The following is a 13,366-nucleotide window of genomic DNA, read 5'->3' as shown; positions in this document are numbered from 1 at the left end:
AAAAATGGTATCAATACGCCTCTTCTCCTTGTATTGATTTACACTTCCTACGGGACTTCGGAGGGAGAAGAAGAAGATCTGAAAGAGGTCGCTTCTAAAAGGAAACGAGGGAGAAAAAATGTTAAGACTGCGACTGCGAAGATGAAAAATGAAAACAAATCTCCAGATATCATTTTCAAACAACCACAATTAATTAAAGGAAAGAAATCAAATGAACCTGAACGCATGGAAATAGATGAGACGAATAGTGCACCATCAACATCTGCTACAGGAACAACTCAAAAAACAATAAACACACAACAACAAATAAATAATAACCCAACAGAAAACATAAACAAATACTTTTCTCCAAAAATGAATGAAATTAAATTCACAGAATACACCAATTTATTTTACATCATTCCTGAAAGTAATGAAATAGATAGAATTCAAATGGCGATTATTTGGAACTCCAAATTCCCGAATACAGAATATATTATTCTGAAAACTAAATTAGGATTTCTTTTGAAGTCAAATACTGATAAAATACAACTAGAAAAAGCCCTAAACGAACTAAAAGCAGAAAAAAGAATAACAAGCTACAAAGAAACTAAAAACCAAAAACAAAGAAGCGAGAGAAAAGAACCTCAACAAACCTATTCGGTAGTTATTGCATCAGTTGAAAAGAATATCAAGGACGATGAAATAAGTCAACGATTAACTTCATTAGGAATAAAACATCGGTACTGTAAAAGAATTGTATCAAGAATACACTCTTGTCCAACAGGTTATATACGAATAATTACAGGAGAAGTAAATGCGTTCGAGACACTACTTAACAATGGTCTATTTTATATGAATCGTCACTACATGGTGTTCCCCAGTCATGCACCAGAACCAACACCGATACCTTGTGCTTACTATTTGATCATACAACTGAAAATTGCAAAAGTCCACCAAAATGCTCAAAATGTCAGGGAACTCACAAAATGTCCCATTGTAGGTCAACCAATACACCAAAATGTACTGCTTGCAATGCTGAAGACCATTTAGCATGGTCCATAAAATGTCCCAACCATCCGAAGAAACCAATCGAAGGCATCCCAAACGTCAATCTTAAAACTATAAATAAAAAAACTAGAGAAATAGAGGATCTTACAAAGAAGATGAACAGAGTACACTCCCCTATAGCAATACACGATGATATAGTACATACATATTGTCGTAAACTCAACAAACCAAAAAACACCAATAGAAATGAACTCTTACTCAAGATCAAGAAGAAGTTCATAAGTCAATATAATGTAGATACAACAGTGGTGTTTACAGGGAATAGATTTTATGTGCAAATGTTTGATATGGATGATCCAGAAGAGCCCTCCCCAACTGAACCTATCAACAGCAAAAATAATAGTCAAGTTCATGTCGACAATTAAATTTTTGTACAACAACATAAACAGTTACATCCCAAAAAAACACTTGATCAATCATTTCATAGAACATAACAATATATCATGTACAATGTTTGTTGAGGCGAAAATAAAAAGTTCAGACAACACGCAATACCGAAATTGGACACAACTACAAAAGTTTGGACACCAAATACAGAACACGAGAGGTGGCAGCCTTGTACAGTGTCATCCAGGCATAAAATGTGGAAAAGCCAATGCACCAGCAGTCAACAACCCCTTGAATGAAGTAACCCATTTCTCTGTCCCATTCAAAAATGAAAAATTACATATTTTCCTTGTATACATTCATCCTGCATCAAAGATAGAAGAAAGTATTTTCATAAGAGCGTCTCTCTGCAAATATGCTATCATAATAGGAGACTTCAACGTAAACAAAGCCAAGAACCAACAGATCAACAACTTTTTGAGAAGCAAACAGTTTACCAAAGCGGAAACTCCACCAACATTTTTGAGCAACGAGAACGAAGATAGTACTCCTGATTTAATATTCTATACAAACACTATAAAACAGAATATTAAACAAATTGAATTAACCCCCGATTTGGGCTCAAATCATCTGGCAATGGTTGTGGAAGTAGACCTGACTGTGAAACCAACTGAAGAACAGAAGAAGATTATACCTAATTACAGCAAATGCAATACAGAAAAAGTAAACAAGGAAATGGAAGCTTTCATTGAAGTGAACAAAAATGAACTTATAAATGAAGAGTATATAGAAAAATTCAATAATGCTTTATCTGAAAGTATTAAAAAACACACACCCATGATCTCGAGACATCAATTCATTCACGAACTTCCTCCATATATCATTAGAATGATCAAATATAAAAGAAAAATGTACAGGGAATATCGAAAAAGTGGAGACCCTATTTTCAAAAAAAATCTGAATGAATACAACAGAAACATTCAAAAAATGATACAACAATATAAAGAACATAACTGGATAACTGTTTGTAATAAGATCAACGATTCCAAAGGTAAAATATTTTTCCAAGAAGTTAACAAACTGTCCAGATACAAACAGTCACGCCAAATTCCCACATTAGAAGATAATGTGAAAAAATATCAGACCGATAAGGAAAAATGCGAATTATTTGCAAGTCATTACCATAATGCTTTCAAACTGAATGAAGATGCCAACTTTAATAAGAATCATTTTGACAGGGTGAATGCATGGTATGATAATCACTTTAACAAGATCAGAAACACAAATAATGAGATAATTGAAATTAATGAGGAAGATTACTATGAAATTCTTCATAAATTTAAAAACACCACACCTGGAGCAGACAACATCCCATGGTCCATTGTCAAAGTCCTGAATGAGAGCATCCACAAGAAACTGATAGAAATATACGAGTTTTTATCTCTGTTTTTTTCATGTATCATACGAAGATATGTATGGTACCCCGTTGACATTTTTCCTCTGCTTACACTGAGATCTGGAACGAGAAACAGGTTTTTAGGATCTGTCTCTTGTTCCATTTCTTTACACCCGCTTCATTGTTATTTTCAGATTGTAAAAGTTTGTAACACTCTTTTTCAAAAGAATATATATAACAGCATATTCCCAAAAATTTGGAAAATAGGTACCATAATAAACATACATAAACCAAATACAGATAGTAGAAGAGTCGAAAATTACCGACCTATCACCCTGCTTCCAGTTCTAGGGAAATTTTATGAAAAATTAATAAAGAAATTGCTTGATCTACATATAAACAAATACATACCAAATTTTCAGTTCGGATTCACGGAAAAAAACTCAACAAACCACCCACTGTCAATTCTTATATCTAATGTTCAGAATGCGACGTTGGGAAAAGATAAGTCTGCTGCGTTATGCTTGGATATCAAAAAAACTTTTGACAGTATGTGGCACAGAGGACTTTTATATAAACTGAATGAAACTAATTGCCCAAACTACCTAATTAAGCTATGTCAGCAATTTCTAGAAAACAGAAAACTAACAGTTAAAGTAAATAATGCTGTTTCTATCACTTCAGTCCAGAGCAGGGCACGGCTCAAGGATCTCCACTATCAACATCAATATATAAATTTTACTGTTATGATATGTCCATCAACCTATCTAGGAAACAATATGTACTACAATTTGCTGACGACACAGCACTGATAGTACATGAAAAATCATTGCAAAGTTGCATACAAAGCCTGCAAGAACAAGTAAATACCGTCACACTATGGTTCCACAAATGGAGGTTGAAACCAAATCCAAAAAATTCTCAGTTTATCATCTTTGATCACATAATCAACCCAAATTCACCATCTATTAATATCAATGGAGTTCATAAGACCTTCGCCGACTATAAAATATTTGGGTGTTCAAATTGACAATAGATACAATTTTAATGCCCACACAAAGATGATAAAGAAAAAGACTATCTCCAGAGCCACATATTTTGCTAAATTGACATATAAGAAACAAGGAATCAACATCTACAATGCAGCAAAAATATATAAGACCATTTGTAGGACATTGATTGAATATGCACACCCAATATACGCAAACTGCAAATCCAGAGCTGAAGGAATTGTTCGTCGTGGAATTCTCATCCCCTGCAGAAAACAACATGGTGATGAAGGAAGAGCAGAAAAGGCAAAAATACAAAGATCTTGTTTTCGAGCTTGGAACTACGTACCCGGGTCATAAAGTTAGGATGGTTGTACTGATCATAGGATGTCTCGGAGGAATGAGAGCCAACTACGTGGAAGAATTGAAGATTATTCCGGCCTGCAGATCTTGGGCCGAGATACTAGCGCACAGAATGCAGAAGGCGGTGTTGCTTGGGTCACTGCATATCATCAGATCCCATGAACTCTAGATGCCACTTGCAGCTCATCTCTTTTGTTAAGGGACGCTGCAAGGGCCGGACGAAGAACTTCTCCGTCGAAAGTGTGAGGGGTTTTTAGTGAGTAGCCAAACAAGATCTCGGAGTCTCACACTACCTAGAGTGCGGACCCTCTGGGTGCCCATAAAGGGTTTTCCCCTCACACGAAGGAAAAAAAAAAAAAAAAAAAAAAAAAAAAAAATAATTTATTGATCCTGTTCGACATTCAATGTATAGGACAAGTCAGCTTTACATCAAGTTTGTTAACTACACAATAATGGAATCACATAAATACTCATTGATACTGTAATAAGCCTTTTTTATCAAAAAATTCCTCACCGTCGTTCTGAACCCTCGTCCACCCATTGCCCGTACCTTGAATGGCAAATGATTGTAAAGTTTAATTCCACTATATAGGATAGATGATTGGAATTTTGTGGTTCTGTGCAATGGAATAGAAAAGGTCTCAGTATTTCTGGTGGAGTAGCTATGAAAACTTGAAAGTCTGTCGAATCTGCTTTGATTACTTTTGACGTACATTAGGGCATTGAAGATATATATACAAGGTGCAGTAAGTATATTCTGGGCAACAAACACAGGCCGGCAAGATGTACGAGGATGAAGGCCAAAAATCAAACGTATTATGCGTTTTTGAGAAAGTAAAATTCTATCAAAATCAATTGAGTTACCCCAAACAAGTATGCAATAGGACATATGACTATAGACTAAGCTATAATATACACTAATTACTGATTGTTGAGGAAGAGTATCTTTTATACGGCTGATAGCATAGTAAGCAGTGCTCATCTTTTTACAAATTTGATCTACATGATGACACCACCTCAACCTGTCATCCACGAACACTCCCAAGAATTTAACAATTTTCTTTGATTTCAAGGTCTCATTCCCATGGTATAAGTCAAATGAGCATACAGTAGAGTTACGTAATGTGAAGAGAAGACTCTCAGTCTTATCGATGTTTATGATTAAGGCATTCATTCTGCACCAGTTCTCAAACTGTCCTATAAGAGATTCACATACACTCTTGAGTTCATCAATCGTCTGTGCGGACACAGCAATAGATAAATCGTCAACAAAAATGACTAAACGAACTAGAGTCAGGACCAGATGTTTGGGTAGGTCATTGACAAAAAGAAGGAAGAGTAGCGGCCCTAATATTGAGCCCTGAGGAACACCTAGCTCATTTATGCGACTAGACGACCAACAGCCACCCACCTTCACTGACATAACACGATTCGTTATGAAACTGGATAACCAGTCGAGGAAGACTCCCCGGAAACCAAGGTGATAAAGTTTATTCAATATGAACTTGAATGTAATGCAGTCAAAGGCACGGGAGAGGTCGAAAAAAAGACCCGCCACATAAAGACCCCTATCCAAGGACTCATAGACATATTCAAAGAAGTCAATCGCAGCGCTCTGAGTAGATCTCTGTGTTCTGAAGCCATGTTGACAACTAGTTAATAGGTTGAATTTATTAAGAAAATTGGTCATGCGATTTAGGACTATTCTTTCAATAACTTTGGAGAGAACACTAAGAATAGAGATAGGTCTATAATTTGAGACATCCTCCACATCATTTCTCTTATGCACTGGAATAATTGTCGCAAACTTCAGCTTCTCAGGGAAGATACCAGTAGAAATTGAGAGATTTATTATGTGAGAAAAAGGTTCAGCAATGAACTCAGATATTGAGTTTAAGATCTTGACAGAGATGTAGTCGGCACCGACTTTTTTTTTATTTTTCAATGACTTAATTGTGTCAATTACTTCTTTTTTATCAACTGGATGAAAGAAAAACGAATCATCATGCAGGGATGAAGTTGTACACATGAGAGACAAGAAACGGCCGTATTTAGCCTCAAGGCACTTTTGTGCTATGGATGAGAAATAATCAGCAAATGTCTCAGCCACAAGAACACCATCAGACACCAGTACGCCATCGACGTTCAAATTAGTAACATGATCCCGAGCGCTGAGCTTCCTGCCGGTCTCCTGATTGACAATGTTCCAGACTGCTCTGCTCTGGTTGTCGGATGAGCATATGAGTTTTGTATGATATGCAAGTTTAGAATTTTGAAGTAGCATATTATATTGTTTTTTCGCGTTCTTGTACATATCAAACGTTTGTTGGGTTTTGATATTCATATGGAGCCAATATAAATTCTTCAAGCTCTCACTAGCCATTTTTACCTCCAAAGTTACCCATCCTAATTTTGAAGAGCTTGAAATGCTGCAGGTCTATGTCTCCAGCCCCCCCAAATTTGAATATTTCACTTTTTTTGACGCTAAAGTTTTGTACTAGTTTTGTACCGAAATGTACCGTTGAAAAAAAGTTTTGTACCCCTAATTAAAGTGACGAAAATACGGTTTTCAGTTTGGGGGGGCCGTAGACATGCTCACCCCCCACTTTTGAAATAGCAATTTTTTTGTATTTCAAAGTTTTGTACTAGTTTTGTACCGAAATGTACCGTCAAGAAAAAGTTTTGTACCCCAAGATTAAGGGGTCTTAGGAGGGTTTGAAATTGGGGGGGCTGGAGACATGTTTTCGAAATAATGAGATTTCTGTTTTCGAAACAAGCTAAAACATGAGTATTAGTTTTGTACCGAAATGTACCGTTGAGAAAAAGTTCTGTACCCTAATTAAAATGAAGAAAATACAGTTTTCTGTTTGGGGGTACTGTAGACATGCTCAACCCTCACTTTTGAAAATGCAATTTTTATTTATTTCAAACTTTTGTACTAGTTTTGTACCGAAATGTACTCTGTCAAGAAAAAGTTTTGTACCCTAAGATTGAGGAGTCTTAGGAGGGTTTGAAATTGGGGGGCCAATGACATGTTTTCGAAATATTGAGATTTCGGTTTTCGAAACAAGGTGAAACATGAGTACTAGTTTTGTACCGAAATGTACTGTTGGGAAAAAGTTTTGTACCCTAATTTAAATGAAGAAAATACATTTTTCTGTTTGGGGTACTGTAGAAATGCTCAACCCTCACTTTTGAAAATGCAATTTTTTTTTAATTTCAAAGTTTTGTACTAGTTTTGTACCGAAATCTACTGTCAAGAAAAAATTTTGTACCCTAAGATTGAGGAGTCTTCTTAGGAGTGTTTGAAATTAGGAGGGCCAAAGACATGTTTTCGAAATATTGAAATTTCGGTTTCCGAAACCAGGTGGAACATGTGCACTAGTTTCATACCGAAATTTACCATTGCAAGAAAAGTGACGTTTTTGTGACGGTACATTTCGGTTCGAAACTAGTACACATGTTTTAGCTTGTTTCGAAAACTGAAATCTCATTATTACGAAAACATGTCCCCAGCCCCCCAATTTCAAACCCTTCAAAGTCCCCTTAATCTTAGGGTACGAAAACTTTTTCTTGACGGTACACTGCGGTACAAAACTAGTACAAAACTTTGAAATAAAAAAAAGTTGCATTTTCAAAAGTGAGGGTTGAGCATGTCTACAGTACCCCCAAACAGAAAACTGTATTTTCTTCATTTTAATTAGGGTACAAAACTTTTTCTCAACTTTACATTTCGATACAAAACTAGTACTCATGTTTTAGCTTGTTTCGAAAACAGAAATCCCATTATTTCGAAAACATGTCTCCAGCCCCCCCAATTTCGAACCCTCCTAAGACCCCTTAATCTTGGGGTACAAAACTTTTTCTTGACGGTACATTTCGGTACAAAACTGGTACAAAAGTTTGAAATAAATAAAAATTGCATTTTCAAAAGTGAGGGTTGAGCATGTCTACAGTACCCCCAAACAGAAAACTGTATTTTCTTCATTTTAATTAGGGTACAAAACTTTTTCTCAACGGTACATTTCGGTACAAAACTAATACTCATGTTTTAGCTTGTTTCGAAAACAGAAATCTCATTATTTCGAAAACATGTCTCCAGCCCCCCCAATTTCAAACCCTCCTAAGACCCCTTAATCTTGGGGTACAAAACTTTTTCTTGACGGTACATTTCGGTACAAAACTAGTACAAAACTTTGAAATACAAAAAAATTGCAATTTCAAAAGTGGGGGGTGAACATGTCTACGGCCCCCCCAAACTGAAAACCGTATTTTCGTCACTTTAATTAGGGGTACAAAACTTTTTTTCAACGGTACATTTCGGTACAAAACTAGTACAAAACTTTAGCGTCAAAAAAAGTGAAATATTCAAATTTGGGGGGGCTGGAGACATGGACGTAAATGCTGCGGTATCTTAACGGACAAGCTGTGTCTAAACAGTACTTAATAATATCGATGAAACAATTATAAGTCAAATTTACATCACTATATAATTAACCAGAGTCAAAACATGCGTTAGACACTAATAAACTGAATTCACACAAGTTATGTGATGAAATGTTTCTACATAATTTGTTGATTATTGTATTGGATTTCGGTAAGCCAGACATATCTGAAAATCTGCCCTCAAATAATAATGCCTTATGATCGCCAATGTGGGTAACAAAAACTTTTGTATCACAAAAACTAAGGTCATAATTTGTAAGTATATAATCAACTTTTGTTGACGAAAGATGACCATTTCTATTAACGAATACTCTGGTTGGTTCAAGATTGGTAACATTCAGATTGTAACAATCCAATAATTCCAAGAGGAGCAGTTTGAGTCTGCAACCATTATCGAGAAAGTCAATATTCAAATCTCCACAGAGAAATATGTAGTCGACCAATTTTAAGCAGTGTTGTAAAACATAGGAAATTTTATCCAAGAAGACGTGAATACTTCCTGAGGGAGGTCTATAGACACTGATTAGACCCACCTTAATACCTCCAAGAACACACTTCACTGCACATAACTCACATTCCATTTCATCCGAAAAATCAGAAACTCGCAAATCACTTATATGTAGTCCAATCCTGGCATATATCGCTGATCCACCATGCTGTCTAGCAGGTCTGTAGAACGATGAAACCAATTTATAGCCTGGAATGACCATAGATGAGATACTGTTGATACCACACCAATGTTCAGCAATACTGACGATATCAGGTAATTTTTCGTCACATAATAGCGCTAGTCTGTTAATTTTATTCGACAAAGATTGAACATTCAGTTGTAAAATCTTCAACCCATGATCTCTTTTCACTATTGACTGATCCTGTATCCAGTGGCGGCTCGTGATCTATTTCACTAGGGGGCTACTTTTAGAATAATAATAAAAATATGAAATTTTAAAACCAGTTTTCCGCAAAATTTTATGCAATTTATAATTCTTTTTGAAACATACCTGTTCTTATCTACTTGCTCGTTGTGCTTAATAATATTATTCCGGTATTCTAATTGAGCAGTCGTAACCAGAAAAGCTAATTCTGTCGAACAATTTACATGCTTGGCAGATAGCTCATGCTTCTTAATTTTTTCATTAAGGTGCTTCAAATCTCTAAATCCTGCCCTTGCCCATACGTTATCAATTTTTATACACTTGTCTTGAGAAGTTTTTGGAGTTTTATCTGCCTGGGTTGAATTTAAATCGGGAGTCGGTCTACCCAGCAGTTGAATACGGCTTTTTTCCGCCAGCGAAAGCCTCGCGAAATCAGTTTTTAAAATATTTTGAACACTATTATCCGCCGTGATTTGAAAACGTAAACAAATACGAACGCACGCTAAGATGTCTATACGCTAGCCGGCAGCGGCTAGAATGAAGCGGATAGGGGCGACTTTTATCGTAGCCCTTTTACTCCTTAAAACGACCGACACGAAGAGTTGCGGATGGAGCCGAATGACTGTCCGAATGCAAGAATTCGGGGCTACACGATTCATCGCCCATGCAGGGACGAACTGCTAGATTATGATTGAAATAAACAAAACTGCAGGAGTCGCATGAAAGTTTTACATTAATAAATTATATAAATAACCGTGGAAAGTAATATTTTCATTGAAAATCGTATGGGAAGGTAAATAGCATAAAAGGGTTGATTTCTTGTGATTTCTTGTATGGGGGGCTGTAGCCCTATAGCCCTCACAGACCAGCCGCCACTGCCTGTATCAACTGTTTTGGTATGTTTTCTTGCGTTGGTAAAAATTATGAACAGTGCATCCCTTTGGCCAATTTGAGTCTATTTTTATTTTATCATATTCATCATGCGGGATGAGAACTTTGAAAGAAGTATAACTTTCTGGATAGCGGGACTTGAGTGCTTCACACCTCACATCAGTGAAATTACTTTGAAGAAACTCTTTGAGGTCTGTCACACTAGTGGAGGGTTTTAAATTAGTAACATGTAGGGCCTTGTATTTCACGATTCCTTCAACAGCAGCCGATCCAGTAAAATTCCCAACAACTAGGGGTTTACGTGGACTTCTTTTACGGTTTTTATTTGAAACAGTTTTCCATTCAGTAGCCAAATTAATTGAATTTTCATTAGCTAATTTACCATTTCCAACACTAGGCTTTGTAGCTGAGATTTCTGAATTATCTAACAAGCAAGGGGTTATGTTATTCTCGATCGCTTGTTTATTTGTAACACTGCCGAATGTACGGGGAACTGTAACTGTGAGATCATCGGTTTGTTCAGTAACATGAACAATTGGAGCACTAGTTGCAGCAGGCAGTTGCAGTCTCTTCATGTGAGATTTATTTCCACCTGATTGAACTGTATCGGCGATCTTCTCTGGTTTGTTTACTTTTTTTTTGAGCTCATTATCTTTAGTTGGAAATATAACAAATAAACAAACGTTAAATCAAAATTTTGTCCATATCTTCTTCCACTCCACAACGCATGCATTCCGACTCAAATTTCTTCAACCATAAAGACACGGAAACATTCTTCCCATCAAAATTATTCAGCACAAAATTGTCCTTTATCTTCTTGACATCCTTTTTATTCTCCTTGGTCTTGCCTGAGGACAGTTCTGTTGTATTTCGTGATTCTGCTAGTTCTCCTCCAAATTCTGTTTTCACGTATGCAGGTGAATAAGTCATTTGTAAATACTCATCCCTAAACATCACATCTTCTTCGGCATCAAAATATATTCCTTTCAATTCCGGAGTCAATGAAATAACACACGTACGAAATGAACCTCTTGTTTTCATGGATTTCAAGATATTTTTCACCTTCGGTAGAGCAAAAAGTTCATGATGGTCATGTGGATTCTGTTTGTCTTCTGGAATCTCATAATATGTTTCCGTTCCTGTAGTCTGAATCCATTTGAACTTGAATATATTTTTCTTCGCTTTAGTATTTGATGTTTCAAAAGCTATGCAAATTTTCATGGATGTGGTCATTATAGCTCGAAATCCCAGTGCAGTCCTTCGAATATCAACCAGATAGCTTAAGTTTTTGATTTATAAGAATGGAAATCAATTCAATTTCTCACTTCAAGAAATAGACGATTTGATGTCTTCAATCTGAAAGATTTATTATCTTTAGTTGGAAATATAACAAATAAACTCTGATAACTCTTAAGAATAACTTACTAACCTGAAAGAAATCAAAAACAATGCTATTCCTTTAGGTTTTCAATGAACAGTATTTGAAATATGAATTGACATGAATTAATAATTGACAAATCAAGGCATTCTCTAAGTTGAAATTAAATAAAACATAGAAAGGAAAATAGAAAGTTGTCTTTTAAAGAAAATGACACTGTTCATTTTTACATATATATTGTCAAGAAGAAATATTTGGATAGTGTATATAGCTAGCTGTAAAATGTACAATAAAAATTTCTAAAAGGGAATATTGGAATAGTTAAAAATTTTAAATGTAAATATTGTAATTTTCTACTTTGATAATTTTAAGCTTACTCTCTTAAGAAAAGGGATGTTAGATAAGGAATTTCAACATATGCGCATAATGAATATTGAATATGTACACTGAAGCCAGTATGTTCTTGGGAATAAACCAGTACGCATCTAATAGTCATTTAATAAAATAATAATTCGTCAAGTCTCATATAATTAAGTCCTCAATACCAAGAAACGATATTTATTACATTTGCATGTTGCATGTTGCACGCCGTATTCTTTCTGTGTCTGTGGCCGGCTTAAGGATTATTTGTGATTTACAGTTTATTGTTCTTTGTAAAAACAAATCTGTTAATATTTCAACACTATCGAATAAGGGTTCGAAGGGGTATTTACTACTCTTCTTCAAGATAATTTCCGTTTGACAAATTGAATTCGTGAGGTGGGTTATTCAATATGATTTTAATAAAACACAGTTGACGGAAAAGGAATTTTCACCGTATCTACTCATGCAGAATATTTGAAGAGCAGACTCGAATAGATGGATGTATTTCTGATTCTCAATACATGTTCGCAATTCACATTACGTATTTCCAATACAGTTGCTTTGAATTATTGCTGAAGTTACCATAAAACTAAGCAATATCCGTCCCGAATGTTCGTTCATCTGATTTGGTTCTGCGTTCTGCCTCAAATTCCAACAACACCGAATTCTTAGCTGTAGTTCTTGATTGTCCATACAGAAAACTGAACGACATGTTGAATAAATGAATGTTCTACATCCTTTTTTCGAAACTAATACATTTTCACACACCAATAATCGCTTATAAATACAACATATTCATATTCGTGAGTCGTATTCTTGAATACTTGTATTCAAATTATTTTCAAATATAATTTGGTTTGTCAAATTCTAAACAGCGCTACCTACAGTGGGAAAAACGAAACTGATCCCATATCTCCACGAAATTAAAAACAAAATCGAATCAGTGAATACACCAGAGTTTTAGACATCTTAGTTTGGACCAATTCTTCTCGTGGTTTTTTCTAGAATTGCTTCAGCTCGAATTACGTCCGGATTTTGTTCTTTATTATAATATTTCACTCCTAAACGGTAAATTTTGAATGAATTTTTCACAAGTTCTTCCAATTCTTCATATTGATGCATAACAAAGAAGGAAAATTCTTCGTCTACTCGCCCTAAATAATTTTTGCCGATATTTCCGTGTAAAACCCATCCTAATTTTGACTTTGATAGAACTGGATCATTTTTTCCTCCTTCGTGAACTTCTCTGGCAATAATTAGGTCTATATTATTATTATGACTTTAGCCT

At 35.4% G+C, this 13,366-nt stretch overlaps 1 protein-coding gene across 1 annotated transcript; it reads right to left on the bottom strand.

Moving 5' to 3' along the window:
• Window positions 1-11,021: 11,021 nt before the first annotated feature.
• LOC123315913 lies at window positions 11,022-11,814 on the bottom strand. The gene is made up of 2 exons (XM_044901818.1): window positions 11,767-11,814; window positions 11,022-11,693 (listed from the first exon to the last, which is right to left on the bottom strand). The coding sequence occupies exon 2, from the start codon at window positions 11,568-11,570 to the stop codon at window positions 11,022-11,024; it is 549 nt and encodes a 182-aa protein (XP_044757753.1). The 5' UTR covers window positions 11,571-11,693; window positions 11,767-11,814.
• Between the last annotated feature and the right edge of the window lie 1,552 nt (window positions 11,815-13,366).

The sequence above is a fragment of the Coccinella septempunctata genome, chromosome 6 (genome assembly GCF_907165205.1).
Source record: "Coccinella septempunctata chromosome 6, icCocSept1.1, whole genome shotgun sequence".
Lineage (NCBI taxonomy): Eukaryota > Metazoa > Arthropoda > Insecta > Coleoptera > Coccinellidae > Coccinella > Coccinella septempunctata.
Note: the sequence above shows the minus strand (reverse complement) of the source record. Positions and strands in the feature narration are given on the sequence as shown.

Bases quoted from the DNA above. Each gene is read 5' to 3' on its own strand.
- LOC123315913 (XM_044901818.1), bottom strand. From the start codon at position 11,570: ATGACCACATCCATGAAAATTTGCATAGCTTTTGAAACATCAAATACT.